The 23,466-nt window shown below is 47.5% G+C and overlaps 1 protein-coding gene across 1 annotated transcript; it reads left to right on the forward strand.

The window, feature by feature from the left end:
• The first annotated feature begins 17,476 nt into the window (after positions 1 to 17,476).
• LOC126522655 (uncharacterized) lies at positions 17,477 to 21,623 on the forward strand. The gene is made up of 3 exons (XM_050171418.3): positions 17,477 to 17,550; positions 19,957 to 20,191; positions 21,267 to 21,623. The coding sequence occupies exons 1-3, from the start codon at positions 17,547 to 17,549 to the stop codon at positions 21,502 to 21,504; spliced, it is 477 nt and encodes a 158-aa protein (XP_050027375.1). The 5' UTR covers positions 17,477 to 17,546; the 3' UTR covers positions 21,505 to 21,623.
• The last annotated feature ends 1,843 nt before the right edge of the window (positions 21,624 to 23,466 follow it).

The following is a 23,466-nucleotide window of genomic DNA, read 5'->3' on the forward strand; positions in this document are numbered from 1 at the left end:
GGGCTAAGTACACCGCCCTGGGGGACGCCGCGGTAGCTATAATGTAGACAAGTATGGCCTTCTTCGGTGCTTACAAAAAATGATCGCATGGATAAATAACTCCGTATCCATTTAAACATCCGACCACCCACTCCTACCTCTGCGAGAGCAGAGAGGATGGCTTCATGCGTAACGTTGTCATACGCCCCTTTAACGTCGAGGAATAAGGAAGCGCAGAGACGCTTACGGCATTTCTCATGTTGAATGTAGGTGACCAGGTCGACGACGTTATCGATCGATGATCGACCACGTCGGAAGCCCGCCATGGCATCTGGGTAGGTGTTGTGGTACTCCAAGTACCACTCCAGGCGTCCTAGGACCATCCTCTCCATTACTTTGCCCACACAGCTCGCCAACGCGATCGGGCGATATGATGAGAGTTCCAACGGCGACTTGCCAGGCTTCAGCAGTGGAACAAGGCGACTTGTCTTCCAGGTTGTTGGTAGTGTGCCATCTCTCCAATATTCATTGTACACCTCAAGGAGAACTCCTCTCGCTCGCTCCCCCAGGTGACACAGAGCTCGGTAGGAAATTCCGTCAGGTCCTGGCGCTGATGTGCGGCTACACAAAGCTAATGCTGCCTTAAGTTCGTGGATTGAGAATGGTAGATCCATCCGGTGATCACGTGGTGGCGGACAGTTACTCGAAGGCGATGGAATGTTGGTAGCTGTGAGTTGGCCGGATAATCTGGCGCAGAAATCCTCTGCCACGTCAATCTCCGATCTCTTTTGAGAGAGGGCAAGCGCCTTGAATGGGAATCGCTGTACGGGGAGTGTCCGGAGACCGCGCACCGTTCTCCATAGTTGCGATAAAGGCTTGCGCGGATCTAGCGACTCACAGAAGGCAGCCCAACGTTGCGATTCGAGCTTGTCTAACCGGCGCTGTATCTTCTTTTGCGTGCACCTGGCGGTCTGTAAATCGTCCATTGTTTTCGTACGTCGGTATCTTCGTTCAGCACGTCGTCGGATTGCTCGAAGTCGTTCTAGTTCCACATCAAATTCGTTCAGTTTCGAAAAGCATGTGAGAGTGCGCATAGTGTCTTGCACCGCGCTCTTGATTGCCTCTTCCAAGTCGAAAGATGGATTGGCGTCGCAGTGTTCTTCCATAATAGACTGAAATTTAGGCCAGTCCACTCTTTGGATCGTATCCCGTATTTTGGAAGGGGACAATCCTCTGATCTTGATGTACGTGGGGATATGGTCGCTTCCGTGCGTCTCTATGTCCGCAAACCACCCTGCACGTCTGACAAGGCTTCGTGAGACGAAAGCCAAGTCAAGACAGCTGCTGTAGGTGGAGCCACGTAAGAAGGTAGGACTTCCATCATTCAGCAGCCAAAGTTCATTACTGGAGGCGAAAGATACCAGAGCTCTGCCTCTTGCGTTGACCTTTGAAGTTCCCCAGAGTGTATGATGGGCGTTGAAATCTCCAGTGATGACCCAGGGATTGGAGGTTGAGGAAAGGATGTCTTGCAGTGTTTTGTAATCAAATCGACTTGACGGAGATAGGTAGGCGCCGACAAAAGTAAAGGCCAAATTCTTTTTCCTTACGTTTAGGCATATATATTGATTATTGTCATTAGGTGGTACAGGCTGATGAGTGTAGGTGAGGTCACGGCGAATACACACCAAAACCTTACTGTTTTCATAAACAGTTGACGACATAAATAATTCATATCCAGAAAGCCTGATTGTGTTCGATAAGCTCGACTCGCAAATGACGATAATGGGAAACATATTGGCGTACACGAAGCGACGGAAATCCGAAAGGCGCGCTCTGAGTCCGCGCGCATTCCACTGAAAAATAGCTGCTTGTCGGACCTCTTCCCTAAAAGACCGTGGCTGTGGAGCCATGATCTACTCAAGGGTTGCAAGCACCGGACTCAGAGCGTCCAGTACTTGAAGCGCACTTCTGGCAGACGGTGTGTGCATGTTGCTTAGCAACACGCGAATGGCATTCATTAAAGGCCTAATAAGTGCTATCACTTGCTCATCTGTTTTCCGTGACTCCTCGGATACAGCACCTTGCTGTACTGGGGGCGGCTTCTTCTGCGGCTCTTCTGGCGGTCGTGTACGTGGAAGTGGCGGCCATTCCTTTGTGGAGAGAGATCTGGCAGTTTTCTCCCTTCCAACATCGGTGTTCGGAGGGCTGGAAACTTCCGCTGGTGATGCTGCTTGACGAGTTGACTGTTCCGGAAAACTTGATGTTTTCCGCAAGCACAGTGGAAAATCCTTTGTTGGTATAGGGAATACACACCGCGCTGTAGCATCATGACATACTATAAATTTATCACGAAAGCTGTGTTAAAAAAAAAAATATTTGCGCCTGACACACGAAGTGAACAGAGAATACGGGACGAGCAACACGGACATGCGCTACATGACGCACGACCCAGTTAGTGGTTCGCCGTGTTCCAGTATCTATTCTATCTCTGTTTCACGTTGCTTACGTTGCGGCAAGTATAGAAGAATGCATAGCAAACCTAAACAGTAGCTTTCCTTAAAGAACAAATTATTTTGCAGTTTGCTAATACGTCTCAGTGGGGTCTCAAAACTCCTTTTCCTGAAACAGAGTACGATGCCTTTCAATGAGCATATTCCAGAATAACTTTTTTTAAAGGGACATAATATGAACAGAGATAATATGAGAGATATAAATAATGCAGCTTTTTTCTTTCTCCGTTCACCTTCGACTCATGGGTTGTTCTCAGCTGGAGCGCGGTGCTGATAGCAACTTTAGTGCCCTTTGATGTTGATTCCTTTTAAAGCCTATACCAATCGCTCTCTTTTTCCTTTTCTTCTTTCTGCGACGCGCTTACGGTGTAATCTTCCATGGTTGGCGTTTAACAAAGGAGCTGTGAAAACGCGGGCGAGACGCGTTAACCACCGTTTCCCTGCTTTCCGGGAACGCGCGAGCATTTCACGGTCGTAAACGATCGCCCATTGCCGGCGTTTACGGGCCTTCGCGTGCTCTGTATAGCGTCGTCGCTTACGCCACACAGCGCTAAAAGAAAAAAATGTGGAAAAATGCGGGGGGCCTCCAAAGTTGGAGGGGAGAGCGAGAAATCCATTATGCGAGATTTTACAGGTTCCCCGCTGCACGCAGCAGAATAATATTCGCCCCCACATGTACACTGCTGTACTGTATACGGATACAGCGCGTTTGCTTATATTTGTCCCTGAACCTAATATTTATGAAAGCAGCATTCCGGGCAAGTTGGTAATCCATTACTCAAGTATTACTGCGCGACAAAAAAAGACATGGACGTGTCTTCTTGCTTGGTGTGTCTTCTTCTCTTACGTCCGTGTCTTTTTCGTTGCGCAATAATACTTGAGTAATATTTATCCCTGATAGCCCTTTTAAATGACCCTAAAGAGAATTAAAGCTATTTGACCTGTTTTAGTAAATTAAGCATTTACAATACCAAGAAAATCGTTCTTATAGTGTGAAAAAAAAAAAAGCCTGGTAAGCCAGAAAAGACACAAAAACGGGAGACACCTGGCGTCGTCGTCTTGAAATTCCTGCGCCAGCTCGCCATGACGTCACAGATTTCGATGGCGTCTAATTTTTTTATCGGTAGTGATCAATTGCAACGTACTCCAAAAGAGCTAGAGACTGACTTTCAATAGCCATTTATTGAAGCCAAACGACGGCAAAACACGCGAAAATACTCCCAAACACGACGGGACGCTGATGTATCGGTCATTCAGTATATATAACTTTGGCCCTCATTCACTCTTTTAATAATCAGTCTATCAACGCGCAATAACGAAACTACAGTTTTGCAAGACTACGCCAACTGTATACAATGATCTATAGTGTGTCCATTTAGTGTGTCTATTTAGCATCCTTCTGGCGTTTTATTTTTTTCTTCTGTGCCTCCCTGCGAATGTATTTTCTCTTCGTGCAGTGCGAGATATGTGTTCATCGCTGCCGCTCGCGGTGGCGGCACTCTTGGCGCTGACGTTGGGGACGTGCGTGGAAGGACACAGCGGTTCGATGCAGCGGCCACGCTTCATAAAAGTGCGTCAGAAAGCGTGCTGGTCCGGTGATATATATGCATGCCCAGCGGAAGCTGCGCCGCCCACTGCAAGACGTATACGGTCAGTTCCACACCACGAGGCGCGTCAGCTGCAAGAATTGCGACAAGTACGAACCGGCGCAATTTTTATTATTCTTGAATCCCTTTTCGGTGCCCTTCTGAACACAAAATGCACGGTGTGACAGCCTCTCATCATGCTAGGGAACGGCGCAGCGCGCTGCTGCTACGAGCTGGCGCGTCCCACGCATGCGGACGCCCCCGCGCGTCTCCTGCTTGCTACGAATTCGCGCGAAACATGGAGCCTGCTCGCAAGGGACTCCGATTCCTCCTTTCCACTTTACCGTTCCCAGTGCACGGAACGACGAAATAGAGACGCGCATAGAGTTTTGCCCGGTTGTTCCTGCAATTCTCGTTCTCCCATTCGTATTCCAATTGGGAGAGAACTATCGGAAGCCGACAGACAACGATGGTTAAAAATATGCAGGGAAAATGAACAGCACGTTAACTGAAATGTCCAGTTGTTTATTTATGAGGGTTACAATTTTGTTAAGATTCGTATGCCTAATAAAAGAACAGCGATATGAAGTAAAAGGCAATTTAGCACCCATGGGGGCCGAAACCACAATCGTACGAAGTCTTCGGCGCTCTACCAGCGCGTATACGGAGACGCGTCTGTCCGTCTGCCCATTTTCTTGGGTATTTTTATACGTGTATTAACCTTTGCCGTGCGTGTGGCAGCCAGCATTACTTCAGACCACGATGGCGGACGTGCATCACGTGGCACGTGAAAAAGCAGACAACAGACCCATAAACCACTTTATATGTATGCATACCCAACCTCAAGGCATCAAGGCTGCCTGAGACGAGAGCTTTTTTAGGCAATAAGCGCGAATAACCAGGTGAGCAGGGGAGCTCGATATTTCGGTAACAAGAGCATGAAGACAACAATGCGAGGGCTAGGTTCAATACATGTGCAACAGAAACGCAAGATAATCCACGGACGAGAAGCCGCCGCCGTAGCGCAAACAGTATACACGCGCAACGAAGGCGTCATACAAATGTTGTGGGTTTGGCATGCAACGCAACCAAGTTTATGTTTCGTTCACTTTCAACTCCATTTTGCTATGCAGCTCATGGCACAATTACTCTCCCTCATAACTGTTTCTACACTTAAATCTAAAAAAAAAAGAGAGAGAAAAAGAAACATGAGCTCGCCTATGCTTTCCTTGGCTTCACACAGTTCTTTTTCTTTCGTTATAAATATAGGCTCTCGCATCGCTTAGCGTCGCAAATGTGTGCGCGCTGAAGTTGCAATCCGCCGTCCACGATCGCCATTCACGTTCACTTTGCTGAGGTTCCTATGTGCGGGTCGGCTAAGTAGATAATTTTGGCGTCGGGTTGTTACAGCAGCAGTACGCTCTTTACCATCGTAAATTTCAGCCTCCCGACGTACTGTGCAGAAGGCGAAGTAAATACCAGCCAGTGAAAATGGAACTGCCTTTGCTGTACACACATGCGCAGTAACCTTCCTTTGGTATTAGCAAAAAGCGCCAAATGTGCCAAGCGCCAGTATATGTTGTGTCTGTTGTATAGTAGCAGAGGCACTGAATACTTGGGCTCAGAATACTGTTCTGTGCCAGCGAAGAGCGAGGTCGCCGGTTCGTTTCCCACTCCCGGTGGCCGTATTTCGATAGATGTGAAAAGCAGAAGCGCTCATGTGGCTTAGCTTTAGGTGCACGTTAGAGAACTGCATGAGGCCAAAATTAATCGGAAGCGCTCCACTACGGCGTACCTCATAGCTCACTGTGCTATTTATGGATGTGTATGGGTGTTATGGATGTGACATTTATGGATGGTACTTATGGATGGTATTGGACAAGCGGCTGTGACAGTGATATCACGTACCGCGCAAGAGTGATGGACTCTAACGGACGATGTGTGTACTGTGCTATGTGCTCACTCTCTCTCTCCTTTCCCCATCTTTCATCCCCCCATCCCGCTCCCATGTGTAGGGTAGCAAACCGGTTAAGCTAAAGTGGTTAACCTCCTTGCCTTTCCTTTCCCACTTTTTCCTTCCTATGGATGTTAAGGACGACCTTCTGCGATTCAAAGGCGGCACTGCAGTCTCTACTGTCACTTTTACGACGCGGAACGCACAAACAGCTAGTATTTGAGATTATAGAGACGATGCGCAATATAAGTGATGCGGGCCATGAAATAACTTTCCAATGGCTTCCAAGTCACTGCGGGATTATCGGCAATGAACGGGCCGATTAACCTATTCAGTCCATACTGTGGACAACCACGTACCAATACCACTTTCTAGAACTGACGCAGAACGGAAGCCCAGCCTGCTTGATTGCCAGTGCACCACGTCGCAATGGAATGAGCCACATTTCAGGAATTCCCGACTGTACTCCCTTGATCCCACATTAAGCCTCCGAGTACCATCAAAGCTTCGCCGTGGAGGCGACACGCTTTTGTATCGACTGTGGTTGGGCGTTGCTTTTACCAAAGCCTACGCGTTCCGCATAGAGATGGCCGACACCGCCACCTGTGGCTACTGTGGCCATGAAGAATCGATTGGCCATGTTTTGTGCGACTGCCCGCAGTGCAGACCACAGAGGAAATCCCTTCGCGACGAACCTAACCAGCTGGACGACCGGCCACTATCGGAAGAAGGAATTCTACACCATCGACAGGACCTAACGTCACAGAAGGAGGCCGTGCAAGAACTACTGCGCTTCTTGCGATCTCCGGCCTTCTTGAACGTCTCTAACTGGAACGCCATTTGTGTGTGTGTCCCTGTGTGTGCGTTTTCTCTCCCTTCTCTCGCTTCCCCTTCTCCCTTCCACCAGCGTGGGGTAGCCAACCAGACTATTGACTGCTTAACATCCTTGCTTTCCTATATTACTCTCTCTCTCTCTCTTCTTGCGTTTACCTCTCTGTCCTCTTTCTAACCCCTATCTCCCAACCACAGTTTAGGGTAGCAAACCGGAGACTACTATCTAGTTAACCTCCCTGCCTTTCCTCTTCATCTCTCTCTCTCTCTCTCTCTCTCTCTCTCTCTCTCTCTCTCTCGACATTAATACCCAATTTAATTTTAATTTAGTATTTTAGTCCAGAAGAGCCATACGTGCTCTTGTTCTGCTGATCTGGCGGGTACTTCCAGGTACTTCCACAGGGGACTGGAAATATGAGAGAGAAAGGAAAGACCCGGTGAGTTCACGCATGCGCACGGAGGGCACCTGAAGTAAATGCGCATATTTTTTCGCAAGTGCCACACATAGTTGTTGTCTGTGGACAGCACACCAATTCCATTTTATGCCTCCAACTGCGCAGCAGGCTATTCAGCTTTTGAAAAGAGATTGTATGGGGTCAAGCCTGTCAAGGTGGCTAATATGGCGACTCTCCGATTGTAACGAGACAGCTGGCGTAGGGTGTAGAGAACAGCAAAGTAGTAAGTGTTCAATCTTTAAGACGTTTCTGGCTGCTTCCTCTGCAAATCTGTTTCCATGAAGTCCACAGTGTTCACGCTCAAAAGTACCGAATGCGATGTCATTTTACTCTCGCAAGAGAGTTTAGCTCTGCCACGTCAGAAGCCAAAGAATAAGAAGAGTTATTGCTTATCACGCATAAGTATAGGCAACTGGTCTTGAGTCGCAAAATGTATGGCCCATGTTTGAAATAGATATATGTATTGAATGACGGTTTGGATCGCGACTAGTTCTGTAGCGGCAGACGTCGTTTGTGATCCATGCGACAGCTGTGACTGATGATTATATTTTGTATAACCACGGCTGCAATTGAGGCGGACAAAGTCATGGAGCCGTCCAAGTAGATGTACGCAGTGCTTGAGTTCTTTCAATGTAGTTCCTGTTTTGCAGTATTCTTAGACGGGAGTGGCTCATGTTTGAAAAAACTGGCAGGCCGTGCCTTTAATAGCCGATGAAGATAGCCTGGAAAAGTTGATTTAGGGAGTGTTAAGCGGGATTTCATTTTATGCTTCCAACGAGCCAAAGAACTTGTGCATAGCAGCTTAACCGTGATTTTATCATTGCGATGTGCTTTGAAGAGATCAAACCATGGTTGATGGGGAAATATTGTTAGGCAGAAAAATACACGGGAACGATTATATGCAAGTGTATATACATGTGTATTTACATGTGCAATACATGAAGCATTGCACAGAGCGAACAGCTTACGCATTATCATATCGTCGTCATCGTCACCTTTTCAAACATGATAGATGCTCTCTTGGTCAATGGAAATAACTGGTTCGTAGCAATACAGCCGGATCGGCACTGCGCCAATACAATCCCATTTTACTTACATGGTCAACCACAACTCTCGGGAACCCGTGCCGTATTCCGTAAAAATCGCATTAAAGTAAGTTGGTAAGTCTGAAGGCGATGTCAGTATCCTTTGTTATTTCAAATTGTAGTTCCTGACGGCGTAGGTGCTCAGACGTAGAAGATATCTCAATTTGTAATCTGTCACGCAGCTGCGGGCTCGAGGTCACGGCAGCCCAAGCATTGGTGTGGGCCGCGTAATTTCTTATGTGCATAGCATCCAGGAGCTCATAAGCGACGCCGATTACGGTAGCATTGAATATTGTAGGGCTGCGCACCCTACCTTGTGGGATACCATGAACAACGTGATGACGGCTGGTATCACGACTTGCAGCCATTAAAATTGAACGACCGCAGAGGTAGCTTACAATTCCGGCACAAAGACGGCTGCAGACATCCAATTCATCAAGGGCGTCGAGTTCAGCTTCGTGAAGCATGTTACGATATGTAACATACTTGATGTGTAAAACTACCATCCCTTGCAGCTCGCAGACATCAGTTTTCTTCTTGTCTATGCCAAAAACCAGCCATAATATCTGGATGTCGGACATTCTTTTTGAGCGAGCACTCCAGTCTGTCCAGAACCATCCACTCCTGCGCATTTTCAACGTATACCCCACCAAGGCAACTGACCGGTAGAATAAGAGCTCGTAGAGCGTTATTGCAGCTTTCAGAGAAAGCTACCAAATGGTTGAATTTCAATGTTCAGGAATAAGACCTGCGGTTCACGTAGCATCGTAAAGCGACAGTAGAACCTGCCGAGCTCCTGCACCAAGATAAGACAACGCGGCTTGAGAGATACCGTCGGGGGCAGAGTTAACAAAAATTTTAGCACACGAGTGGTCTTTACCATTGATCTGCCGCCTCCGCTATAACGTGTTCAGCATCAGAATTGGCTCGAATTTGCTATTACGAACAATTCTATATAGCGTAACAGCATTTGCGAAAGCCGACTCAGATGCAGATGAGCATTATCAAGGAGCGAGCGCAGCTTCCAGTTTCGATATCGCGAAACAGCCGTCAAGACTATAATCAAAAGTTGGCGACAAATATCTGTCCGATTTCCGGGGCGGAGTGTTGATAAACCTGACACCAACTCACGAAAATTTTCCGCAAGTTTCAAAACATTTCGGCACTGGTGAAGGGCAACAACCTCAAAAAGCTGACTTCGCACGAGAGTTAAACGAGTACTCCGCACGAATTTCCCAAAGCCTAGACAATGGCTTTCGTGTATCCAAAGACGAAGAAAACGTCGTTCCGCATTTCCTTCCTAACTTTTTTTTTAGACGTGGCATTTGTGCTCAGTGACTAAACGTAAGACTTGAACAGTATTTGATTCTTCCGTACTTTCTCTCCACGATGTGGCAGATTCAAGTAATTCATGACAGTCCATGGGTAATCTTGACATTAGCATCATCCTAGGAAAAGTGTTCGTGTTCTGTACAGAAGATACCATAAAATCGAGCTCCCATGGTGTGCTGTCTTTGCACATATGCTCGATGGACGTTTCGAAAGTAGGTCAATCAAAGAATAGGGCGCGAGATGGGGTGTTAGGGTGTAAGTTGAGCTGTATTTAAGTAGGAAGACCGTCTCTTCCGTACATTTTCCCGCCGGTGCCCACACACACAAAAACACGGCACAAAAGCACGATCTAACTACAGCTGCTATGTAACACATTGCGGAGAAAGGTGAGTGAACCATCGCTGACTACGACCATGCCCTCGTTTTGCATAACATATGCTAGCTGTTTAGCGCGAAAACTTATGGGAAACTGCCCGTTGCCGTTGATCGCCGGCTAATGATTTGAGAGCCTGCGCATCTTTACAATCATGACGCCAGGAAAGAGGAATCAAACTTTACTTTGAATGTTTGTAACCATCGATTACAGATAATATTTGATGCTCCAGCTTCAGCGTCAAACAAACGTACTCATTACCATCATAACGAGACAAAAGTTCACAGGGAGATGGAGGCTCGAAGCGATGAACAGTGGTAAAACAACTAATGTCTCTGGAACGAGACTCTCCGAACTGGACCTGGGAAGCCAACTGGCGACCCTCGACCAGGCCCGACGAGCTGCGATCGCCAGTGGAGCCCTGTCAGAGGGAACCACCCAGGAATAAACCGCGCGACGGTTTCTACAATAATAAAGTTCCTCCTCCTCCTCCTCCTCCTCCTCCTCCTCCTCTCTGGAACCAACGTTTGGATAAGGCATTTGTCTTCGTCAAGTCCCCTCGTCGACCCGTTAGCTCCGTCCAAATCCCCTGTTTATCCATTGGTGATCGTTACTATTGCGTGGTCGAAGTTTGTTCCGGTGCAGAGGCCTATCCGAGGAAGAGGTGGGGGGTTGGGGCGATAGGAGGCGGAGAGTAAGGGGACACTGTTTAACAGGTGGGGCCGACATGAGACGACGTGCGAAAACACCCGCCTGCCCCGCCCCGGTCAAGTGGTGGGGCAGACGATGAAGGAAAAAAGAAAGTGGTTAGGTTACAGGAATTTGATGGACGACCATGCGGCAGCCGCGGTTTCCCGCTCAGCTTCGCTATCCTTTCCACTTGCGCTCTCACCTACTTGCTGCGTACTCTTACCAGCTCCATGCAGTGCAGTGAAAGCTACGGGGTTCCGTCAACACAAGAGAAAAGGCTCCTACACTGCCCGCTCTTAATCGGGTTGTATTAAACGTGCGTTAGAACAAAGGTTATGTTATGTTAGAAAACATGTTAGAACGAAAGTTAGAACAAACAATATAGCATGTTTCGCTACACGCGCAGCAGCACGTTGTTGGTATCTCTTGTCTGGATTCGCAAACTCGACCTTTCGTGCTTTGCAGCATACTGTGCCTGCGGCGAAGCTAACACCTCCTCTCTCTTTTTTTTTGGTGCGGGAAAGAGAAAAAGTATGGTTTTCTCTCAAGTACTCAATCATTCTTTGATGGAGAAGTTGCGGTCACTGACCAAGTCAAGGCGGAAAAACACAGAGACGTTTCAGTGTCCGTACGGGTTCCTTGGTCTGACACTACTTCATCATCATGTAAGCTGACCAAACAAACTTTAGTCAAACCTTTCCAATATTCTATGTATAAGAGTGAGTTAAGCGCACGAATGTTTGCTTCCTCTTTTTGTTATTATTCCTCTTGTAAGACAACTGCTCACGAGTGTGTCAGATTTTGTTTTTGCTTTCTTTTTTATACGCGATAAAATACTCATTTTCATATACAACAGATACGCATTCAAAATGAAAGAACAATCCGGCATTGAATAAGGGAAAGGTAAGATAAAAGAAAAAATTATGACGAGGCAATATGAAACAGATGCAGTGAAGAATCAAATAAAACAGACTGGAACCTAAATGCAGCTAAATGCTTACTTTCGTGTTGTCGATAGACAACACGAAAGTAAGGTCACATGAAACACACTGGAATTTAAAGTCAGCTCATATATATACGCTAAAGGACGGACCAACAATAAAGGTCAAAGGAAACAAACTTCTTTCGCAATAAAGCACGCGGTCTAGTTTGCTACTCTACGATATACGTTGTTTGCTAAAGCAGGTGACAATTTTTTATACGCTAGAACCTGGCCTGTTTGTTCTTAACATATATCCATATGCGTTAAGACTTAATTTATATTTGTCGTCCCTGAGACAGTATATGCACACTGTCAAACTGTTTCGTAGTCTTTTTGTTTACGCTTAGTTTTTGGTAAAAATGAAATTTCGCCTGTAATAAACTTGTATTTTACTTTGACTTTAGCTAAAGGAGAATTTTCCCCCAGATTCTCTTATTCAAAGACTCAAGAAACGTACACATGACCTCGTTAGAAAATTACTGAACCAACTTAATTTACATATCTCGCATCTGAAAAGGGGAAGAGAGAGAGGAAGAAAAAACCTCTAGTGGTTCTTGAGAATACAGCAGTTTATTAAAATTAGCGAAACAATTGTAAATTTCATGAAAAAAATAAGGGGCCGAATTCAGAAATATTTTCGTTCTTAGTGCTCTTTGCCATTGGCTAGTCCTCTTCACTTATATGTCTATGCAAACACGCGTGCGTGCGTGCGTGCGTGCGTGCGTGCGTGCGTGCGTGCGTGCGTGCGTGCGTGTGTTTGTGTGTGTTTGTGTGCGCGTGTGTGTGCGCGTGCGCGTGTGCGTGTGTGTGTGAAGTTTCGGACATCTTCGGACATCGACACGTCGTGTATGAAGGTATGTGTTGACATAGCAAATGAACTTCAGCTTGGCCCAGTTGGTGTTTACTGCATATCATAAACAACACATAAACAACACGGGCGGTAACACCGCCCGTGTTGTTTATGTGTTCTCTCCCGCTGCCCCGTCTTTATTTGCGGTCAATATGATATGCAGTTGACGTAGCAATTCCATAGAGTCTGCGTGCACGACTCTGCTCGGTATTCGAGTAGCTCGCTCTTTCGTGGCACTGCTTCGACGCTCTTAAGTGCTCTCAATTTTCGCTTACTTTAGCGTCCTCAAAGTGATTAGCTGCCCACTATATTCATGCCACTGAGATGTCAATTTTGATGGATCACTGCTACTGATGCCGCACTTTGAAGGAAGCGATATGGAAAATTAAGATATAAGGGCACGTTAAGGTAGGCATAAATCCAGATTTTTGTTGTCCTTCTGGCGTATTATTATTATGCATTGCACCGCTATCGCAAGCCGGTCAGAGGCATCATGTTAACAAAGGTAACTGGGAAATATGAATGGAATTAACTCGTCTTGAGTCGCAACTGTGATTTAATCGGTCCGGTTAGCCAGGCACCGCTATTTCATGTGAAGAGCAACTCACAGGCGCATACCTTCACCGGATGCTAAAGTAACAGGAGACTGTCCTGGCCGACAGCGCGAGAGCAGAAGCCTATATACGAACCATGGCCGAGAGAATCGAGCGGCATCAGATTTCCCGGAGCTACGAGCTAGAGAAAACGTGCATTTTACGCTAAACTCGATTTACTCAGCAATTTTCTCACCATAACTTGGCGACGAGGACATCTTAACCAAACCTCTACGGTCAGGCAGATAGACGAAGATGAAGCGACTGCGAGCCACAACGCTATTTCCCTAGCTCAGCTATTTTTCCCTGATTTCTGTGTATGTCTTAGGGGAGCCGCAGTAGCTTATGGCACGGATGCATGTTGAGATCCTCGCGCCTCTGCTGGAGATGGTGACTTAAGTGGTGACTGCGTCTAGGAAGCGGACCTGCTTCCAGCGTGACACCGACAGCGTCGATAGTAGCGTCTACTAGCTCAGCAGTGAGGACTGCTCCGATGACAACTTTCAGCTTGTGAGGAGCCGCAAGACGAAACGAAGAAACACCGAGGACTACCTGTGCATCGGTGTTTCCCGCTAAATGTGTTCTCCCGCTAAAATGCATCGGCTATTTACGTTGTACATGAGACTGCGCTGAGCACTTTAAGCAAACTTACGGAACTTAACGGAATGAAGGTGACAGTGACTACTGGCGTCATCTACGATGTGGACGTCTCCATCTCCAGCGCTGACTTGCCTATTCTAGAGAAGACAGCCGTTGATGGCTTCGCCATAACTCACGTGTCTCGAGTCGGCGCATCCCGCTGGGTGAAAGTAATTTTTAAGGGCGAATCTCTTCCCTCACACGTCAAGTCACTTTAAACACCACGTGCGGCCATTTATCCGAAGCCCGCTCCAATGCCGCAACTGCATGAGGCTGGGACACGTGAGCGGTCTGTGCGAAAACACGAGATTTTGCACGCGCTGCGCAGTGCCCCACGCTGCCGACTCGCGTGCAGCCACGGTTCTCAAATTCCCCAGTTGGATCGGGTCCCATGATGCTACCTCAAAGAACTGCCCCAAAATGAAGAAAGAAAGGGAGGTCTTGAAGCAGATGGCGATAGACTGTTCGTCTCGTCGGGAAGCTGTTGCGGCGCTTCGAAAGCGAGGCTCCTGACGCCGTCGGGCTTCAAAGAACACAGATGCTTCCATGAAGAGCGCGCCACATCTCACAACTCCTCCTCCTCTGCCCCCAAGGCCTGGTGGAGTCGAGCCGAACAACAGCAATACTGAAGCTTGGCCCGCGCTACCAAAGCTACAGCCACCGCCACAGCCAAAGCCACAGCCGAGGCAACTGCCGGGGCCACAGCCGATGGCATAGTGGCATAGCTAAAGCCACAGCCGAAGTCACAGTCAAAGCCAAGGCCGATGCCATAGCAGATGTTTCAGAGGATGCCACAGTCGGAGCCACAGTCACATCAAAGGATACAGCGCACCTCCGTAGAGTCCACAGCGCCGACTCCCGATAAATTGTCCGAAGAAGACCAGCAAGTGGTTGTGATGCCCTTCTCTCCCTCCATAAATTGCGTACTTTTCAGCGAGTTTCATACTCCGTCAGTGCGAAGTGCAGTGCAAGTGCTGGATACCCTTAATCCATTGCTTGCAAGTCTCGAGTGAGCCTCGTGGCCCACCCGCAGCCTCCTATTCGAGCAACGACCACTGGCCCTTTGGTCGGCCCAGGTGTCACCAATGCAGATCACCAGCTATAGAAATTGTATTTGGTGTGGCGCTTCACTGCACACACAGTGATCACTTCCTTCATATTTTCTTCTTTCTATTGCTCCTCCCCTTACCCCCAGAGTAGGGTAGCAAACCGAATGGCTGCCCGGTTGACCTCCCTGTCTTTCCTCTTTTTGCTCTCTCTCTCTCTCTACGGACAGGCAAAATAATGACGCGAACTTCCGGCGATGCCAGTAATAATATCAACGCACGAGTACCGCAAACACAGTCGCCGGTGATTTGAGGATCGCCGACTAAACAAGGCCCACGACGCGAAACGGAAAGCGTAAGTGCCGGCTCACGTGTTTCGAAATTCAGAAAGGTTCATTATGCCACAGAGCACACCAATGCCATGCTGTGCCCCGACCTGTTTCAATGCCGCGAACTGCGTGTGTCATACATGGCGCCTATTCTCCGTCTGCTCCATAGTTGGGCTTCTGCTGCGACGTATAGCGCGGCCCTCGCCGGCAAACTCCTCTGTCAGGAGCGTATATCACTGTACTTGGGAATGTTCACACCCTCAGCGCTACCCCCCTATTCGTTCGCCCCCACCTTCGCCTTGGGAGAACGCGCTGGCCAGCTCAGACTCGCAGGTGCAACGAAGGCTGATCCAGCGGGCAGGCGGAGTGGCGTGAGTCAAGGGTTCTCTGTACTTCCGCCCTACGAGGAAGACGACTCAACTCATTAAAAATAGATGAATTTTCTCTTTCTCTCTCTCTCTCTCTTAGTAAATGTGTGGGCAAATAAATTATTTTTGCGCAATACATTGCGGTAATCTCATCGAGGATGTTTCTTCCTCCTATTGCATTTTTGGTGAATACACGATTGCTCAATACCATTGTTCCCCGCGCAAAGCAAACCATGCACCGAGATCACAATGCACACCGCGAAGTCAATTGGCATTGACTGCCCGGTGTGACTGTTTGCTGTGCTTAGGTTACAGGCATTGTGCTTTTTTTTTATTTCCTTTGTTCAACAACAGGTGGCGTGTTCGCGAGAAAGCACAGAAAAGCTTATTCGGCTCCAATAGAACGCAGTCAGGAGTCAACGTATTTTTTTCTCCAAGCAGGTGCAGAGACGTAAGAAATTCAGGAGAATGGTGCGTCATACTTAAGTATAGTCACGCACCGGAATTACTATGAAACAATCTGACGGCAAGTCTGCGCTGCGGTATAAATTTCGAAGAACAAATAGCTCGAAAATTATGACCAGCCCATGAAATTTAGTTAACTTGCAACGAAGACCTCTTTAAACTTGCTCGTTCTTCTCTCTTTATTTGTTTACAGTAAGAAGAGGGCATTACTAACGTCACAATAAATACGTTAGTTTTCTTCTGATGACGGAAGATGAACAGTGCTATCAAAGTAATTGCGAGGTACAGCGTCTGGCAACAGCGAATGTTGACGCGGCATGCCATGTGCCACTTTATTTGTTTTGTTTATTTTACCTTAAGGGTGAACAGACATTACAAAGGGGAGTGATTAGTTATGATACAGAAACAGCATATCGAATTTTTTTAAACAAAGCATAGACGTGTTCCTGATTGTACACTGTTAGCTAGAACAAGATAAGAGCGCGACAGAAATGTTACAAAATAGTAACTAACAATACAATATTAGCCAGAAAAGAAACAAGCGTGACAAGGAAATCTTACTAAACTTGGGATGTATGTACGCCTTGGCAGAGCCAGATAGACGGGACTGGTATTACGGACCCTTATTGCAGGAAAGAAAGAATAATAAAGGGTACACCACAGAAACAGCACTTTGCCATCACTCGACTGAGAGTCAGAGAAGCGAGGAAAGGCAGGGAGGTTAACCGGACGCGCGCCCGGTTTGAGAAAAAGCCCCAAGTGTTTCGTTGTCTGAGTGGTTATGTTCGATCAGCGGCGCGCTACTAAACACGGCAGCATGTGTGCAACCACGTTCAACAAAACAAAGCTGCTTTGCAATTATGAACCTGGTTAGAGGAAGAAAGAAGGTAAGGTAGCGGTCTTGGTCAGGAGCCACTTGCGAAGCGTGCTACCAATGAGTATAGCCCACCCAGAGGCAAAATACTCCGCAGTACGTTGTCGAGAAACAATGGGGAAATCGCATAGCGTGAGCGTCTCTCTTATTTATTTGGAGTGCCCTCAATAAGCTTAATAGTATACGACAAAGAGGAGGGACATATGCAAAAATAAAAGGAAATGCAAGACACGTTAAAAAATATAGTGTGCATAATTGCACAAGGAGCCTGAAGATTCCACCTGCTCGGCAGAAATGACCGCCTGCATGGTAAAGGTGGCCAAAGGCATCTTAGTTTCACGTGGAGTAACAATGCATTGCTGTAATATCTGCAGGCGTAGCACTGCAGTGTCAGAGAAATAAGACGACAAGCAAGCGCCATTGTTTTGCCCGTTACCGATAGAGCCTTCATAGTACACGTGCCGGGGTCGTCCGAGTCTCACCACAATGCTCAAAAGGTAGCCCTCCAACCTAGCCCTACCCTCATTGTAAGTAGCAATAAAGAAACGGAGGACTGCTTTCACGTTATCATTCTACAACGTGTGCAGTCTCCCTAAACTGGCCAAATGCGTGAGTTTTCAACTTACAGGCTTTCATTTCTAGCATGCATGTTGAAGCTTGAGACAGGGTGATGCCTTAATTAATTAGCCGGCATTAAAACTGCGAGTATAAAATTGATTTTGCCAAAGGGTGAGCTACGCCACCGCTCCGCTGGCGATGTCACTGCTCCTAAGTGACGTTCTTCGGTTGATCCAGAGCTATCAGATATCCGATCCAGATATCGATCAGATGTTCTGAGCGACACCGCATGTGCACACTGCATCTGCCTAGTATTTATTGAATTAACTTATACTTTACTTTGAAGACAATGCGTGTTTCAGTCTCTCCGAGTCGCGGCCCTTCATTCTGCGGCAATCAGCTATATAGTTTCAGAGGAGTGTCAGATGAAACAGGTTCGCAAATTCGGTGACAAGGAGTTCTCACTACTGATCGAGGATCTATGGCTTGTAGGAACAAGGGGGTCTGAATCCAGTTTGATAACCTAACCTAGCGCATTTTAATCCTTGCTGGCAATCCCTGATTTCGCACGTTGGAAGACGAGCTTGGCGTTACAATATACAGCTTCAAGCACGCATACCTGGAGCAGTGTACAGCGCAGCCATCTTAGGTCGCTATACTGAGGCGTCGTGCTTAAAGCATGTGATACCAGATCAACTGGCTACAGTTTGATTATGGTTCAGTCAATCAAGCAATAAATAAATAAATCAGTCAATCAAAATAACATTTATTATTTACAAAGGTGGTACATAGTCTTAGGTTCTTGCTCTAAAATTGGTATTGACTGCAGCCGCAGGCGAAATGCTCAACAAGCGTCTCAGATTAATTGGGTTGCTAAGCACGAGGTCGTGGGATAAAATCCCGGCCACGGTGGGCGCATTTCGAAGGGGGGCGAAATGCGCAAACACCCGTGTACTTAGATTTACGTGCCCGTTAAAGAACCCCTTGTGGTCCAAATTATTCTGGAGCCCCTCACTACGGCGTGCCTCATAATCAGGTCGTGGTTTTATCGCGTAAATGCCCATAATTTAATTTGTCTCAGCTTAAACTAAGCCGTTGTAATAGCTATAAAGAGTTACTGTCTCTTACAAAACTGTCTGTTCTACGTGACATTAGGACTAACGAGGAGCACTTTGCCTCATCGTCGGCGCTGTTAAGTGGCAAGTCGATGCTCGACATAGCAGTCGTCGAGAACTTTAGCTTTCCTTATGTGAGCTACCCCTTGATTATTCGAAAACGATGACCGGAGTCACTGTTATTGTCATCGCGGGAATTTCAAATCTAGGAACCTTAGTGACAGTGAATTTTGGCTTCTTAGCCTCTAAATAATCGAGAGTAACAAAGTAGCTCCAATATGTTATCCGGAATATGTACAGGAACCTTAATAGTGCCTTGAGAGACTTCTGGTGTGACGATGGTGTAGACTGGCGCTCCAAGATTGCCTGTTCCGGCTCATGCATTAAGCTCCGGCCGACATGGTCTCACGTAGTCGCAAGCGACCGCCTGTGTCATCGGCAGCAAGGACAACTGCCACTGCTCTCTCACTGCCGCTGCCGTCACAAGCAGCACTGCCGAGCATTTCAATGCTGAAACCAAAGAATTTATTGAAAGCAACCCCAAGAAGCTGCGGTTGGCAAACTACTTTTGTCTCGGTTCTATATAGTCCAGATTGGAGACGTTAGAACCCATAAGGCTCGCCTCAGTCAATTAGCAAGGAGAGGTGGCGGCGCGTTTCAAAGAACGGAGGCCGGCTTACCCATTTTGCAGGTTTGATTATTTCGTGTAGCTTCTATTGACTTGGCGTCGCACAGTTGGCGTCGCTTCTGCGTTGTCTGCGGTGGACAAGGAAAGATCGCGTTCTCTGGTTCTCCATTTTGGTTGTCTGACACGATCCACATGTTTCACTGCACTGCAACGATTCGGTGTGATGGATTACAAAATCCCAAACAAAACAAAAGCCCACGGAAATGTAACGACTTGAAGTGACCAACAGTGATTGAACAAGAAACTGTCTAGGTGAAGTTGTTGTGGGGCACAAAATAAAACACAAACTACAGGGAACAGAACACCACAGGTGCTCTTGTGTGTTGTCTTCTTTTCCTTGTGTTTGTTTTAATTGAGCTACAATTACTTGAGCGAGAGTCGACAAATTTGACCGAGAACAAGTTATTTTGGAGGGAGTGTCTCACGCTGGCGCGGAGCCAATGTTTCGACAAGGAGACTTGTCCGCGTCACTACTAAGACCAGTGCCATTTTCCAAACGTCGTCTCCAGGAAGATACATTCCATCGTTCAACCACTATTGATCACTCCAGATTACATAAAACGTACTTTACGAATAGAACACATATTTAATTTTAGTATAACTTTAAGGTTTACTTTGATGTCTTTTTGAGGATGCTCTTCCTAACTCATGCAGTGCGAGGTCTTCCTTTGAGGCCGTCGTTGCTGCTCGCTGTGACGTCCCTCGTGTTGCTGCTGCTTGCGATGGCCGTGGAAGCTCGCAGTAGTAAGATGCAGTGGCCGCGTTTCACGTACTGCATCACCAGGCGCGCGGGCCCAGTGCTGGCGACGCCCAGCGGAAGCTGCGCCTCCCGCAAGATGCTGGGGCAGTTCCGCACCATGAATCGCGTCAACTGCAAAAACTGCGACAAGTATGAACCGGCACGCTTCTTCTTCTTCTTTTTTTTTTTTTTTTTTTTGTGGCAATAATGTCTCGTTTTCTTCAGCGACATTGTGGCAGGTTAGTTGGACATCTGTCCTACGTACATCCCCAGTGCACTGTTTTTGGAATTGGCCACCGTCATGTCAACGAAGTCGTGCCGCATTATTGTCGTTGCCGTTGTCGACAAGCCGCTATCGTCGCACTCCTCAAGGCGTTAAGGTTGCCAGAATGAAGACTTTCCTTATGCAATGAACGCAATGAACAGAGGAGTTCAGTATTTCGGTAACAAGTACAGTGGCGTATCCACATTCTTTAGGGGGGAAGGAGGGGGGGGGGGGGTTAAGGGGGCCCTTTGCCGAAGTAAATTTCAGCGTCTTGAGTAATTGTGCAGAAAGCGCGATGGAAATATCACACAGTGAAAATTGGACTGTCTTTCCTATACACACATGCGCAATAAATTTTCTTTGAGATCGTCTTGCTCGTAGCGTGCGAAGCACGGCTAAATGTTGCGTTTGTTGTGAAATAGCATCGGCACTGGATACTTGGGCTCAGCATGCTGTCCTGTGCCAGCAAGAAAACCTCAGGACGGCTGACTCAATTTTCGTTACTTTTCTTTAAGTCGTATCCGCCGTGCTGCCTCCGTGGCTATGGCCCTCTGCTGCTGATAACGAGGTCGTGGGTTCATTTGCCGCTCCCCTGAGGCTGTATTTCGACAGATGTGAAAAAAAAAAGAAAACGCTCATGTGCTTAGCTTTAGGTGCACGTTAAAGCACACGAGGTGGTCAAAATTAATCGGAAGCGCTTGACTACGGTGCATCTCATAGCTCACTGTGAATTTTTTTAACGCTTTCCTCTCTGTCATCTTTCTAACCCTTATCTCCCATCCCCGGTGTAGGGTAGCAAACCGGAGACTGATATCTGGTTAACATCCCTGTCTTTCCTCTTCATCTCTCTCTCTCTCTCTCTCTCTCTCTCTGCACGTTAGACCCCCACAATTTAATTTTCATTTAATCTTTTAGTACAGAAGAGCCAGACGTTCTCTCGTTATTCTGCTGATGTCGCAGGTACTTCCACTGCATGGCCAACTGGCTGGCGACGCGGAAGTGCCGGGGACGCTTCAACTTGCGCGTGGCCAAAGCAATCAGCTACTGCCGGGAGTACTCCCAACCTGGAAACCCAGCTGACAGGCGCGGAGACGAGGAGGCTAACCGATATGGCCGGGGGGGTGGAAACTGCGGAGCACGCTACTTGCGCCGACACAAATGTGCCTACAACCCAAGAACGGGGAAATGCAAGTGGTGAGGGCAGAAGGTACGAGCCGCACCTACTGAAACTGCCGATTGCAGTGTCTCCAAAGAGGCATGTCTATGCCAAAACCGTCTGTATCTGTAGTGCAGAATAAAATCCAAAGAAACGACAAAGGGAGAGAGAACATTTAATTAAGAAATATCAAAGAGGTATAGGGCCGAGAATAACTCGTCTAGCCTGCTACTGTGCTACTGCCAACCAGAGAAAGTATAGGGAACGAAGTTAAGTCTTGCAAGTGGTCACGAAGTGGACAGAGTTCGTGAATAAACACGACGATCTCTCGGTTGGAGCTAACACAGCCCTGAGCGGCGCAGGAATGCGCCGTTCAGATATATGTAGTATGCAACCTAAGAGGGTGCACCACTTACCGCTCATCGCAAGAGCTCTCCACGATTTGTCACAAAATGTTCGGGCCACCCCCCCTTCGCCTGCCCGCCACGCGACGTCACGAAAACAGCGATAGCTTCCCATCCGATATGACGTGTACGCCCTGATTATGCACGATTTGACCGAACAAAAGAAATATAGTTTTTGTGATTCGACGCCTTTTCGTCATTTGCCCTCGGCTATTGGTCAAGAGTTTTCGGGCTGCGCCCGCTTCGCCTGTTTGTCACGCGCCGTCACAAAACCGTGAAAACTCACCGCGTCAGGGTGACGTGGACGCGTTAAAGGTGCATTCATATGCCGAACAAAAGGTGGATTTTTTTTTTTTTTTTTGAAAGGCCAGAGACTGCACCGTTCCGAAAGAAATAGAAGATGGCTGCCCGCCGATCGCTCAGGCACTGGCTATTCGCACCTGCCAGAGAGCATGGATTTATTTGCGTATAATAAAGGCTTTTGCGTGGCAGTATAACGTTAGCGAGCCCTTTCGGTACGTATACGACATCGCTCTGCCAACTCTTCTTTGCTGAGGGTCAGTTTTAGTGGCATTCTTAACTTCCCGCTGCACGCCGCCACGGTTTTTGACCACCCAGCGCAAGCAAAGTAAGCGGAAGAGGACCAATCACAGACGCCGGCATCACTCTCCTAATCCGGTTATCTATTTTCACTGCGCTAGCTCGGCTCCATCGAAACGCTCTCCACTTGAGCGTGTTCCTCACCTTTTGACAGCCAGTAAGATAAGAAACACCGCTCAATGTAGGCAATATTATTCGGTTTGAAAGCAAACAAAAGTGACCATGCACTATAAACGAGGAGAGCACTCGATTGGGGTGTTCAGAGAACGCTGCTGGTCACCGCTCGATGGCTTGCATCGGCGGTTACGCCAACTTGACGGCAGGAGATTGGAATAAAAGCAGATTGGAATAGGTTTACGCTATAGGGCCCTAGGTCAGAGTCTTTTCGAGTCCCGTCTGTGAACACAGCAGTCACATTCTCAGTTTGTTCACCAAGAGAAAAGAGTTTTGACGCGAAACTTGCTGGCACGATTTCGTCTGCACAATACGTAGTGCCACTTCATCTCAGAGACCATAGTTCTGCATACTGGGCCGGTATTTTGTAGCGATGCCTTTTCCGATTCTATGCTTTTTCAGACTTTTCGCGCTTGGCCAGAGGTCAGAGCGACGGTCTGCCCACATTATCAACGGGATCAGGCGGCCGTGTGTGGTGGATGATAAGAATAGCATAGAATAAGGCATAAGGCATTGCTACAAAATAGCGGCCCTGCAGTCGTCACCACTAGCTGTCAGTATAAGGGACACCTGTTTCCGTGAGTTTAATGCGTCGCAGAAGCAGAGTTCGTCGTGCTGCATAAAAATTTCGGCGTCAATGCTTTCACAGAGTTTACCGAGGAAGCTATACGAGGGAAAGGGACAACACACAATTGCAGAAGTTTCGTCATGATTCCACCTGCTCCATTACCGCGTTCTCAGAAATGATGACGGAATACACGGTAGTTTCGAATGAACTAACAACTGTAATGCAGCGACAACTGCATGTATGATAGCCCAGATCAAG

This window comes from Dermacentor andersoni, chromosome 6, assembly GCF_023375885.2.
Source record: "Dermacentor andersoni chromosome 6, qqDerAnde1_hic_scaffold, whole genome shotgun sequence".
NCBI classification, from domain to species: domain Eukaryota; kingdom Metazoa; phylum Arthropoda; class Arachnida; order Ixodida; family Ixodidae; genus Dermacentor; species Dermacentor andersoni.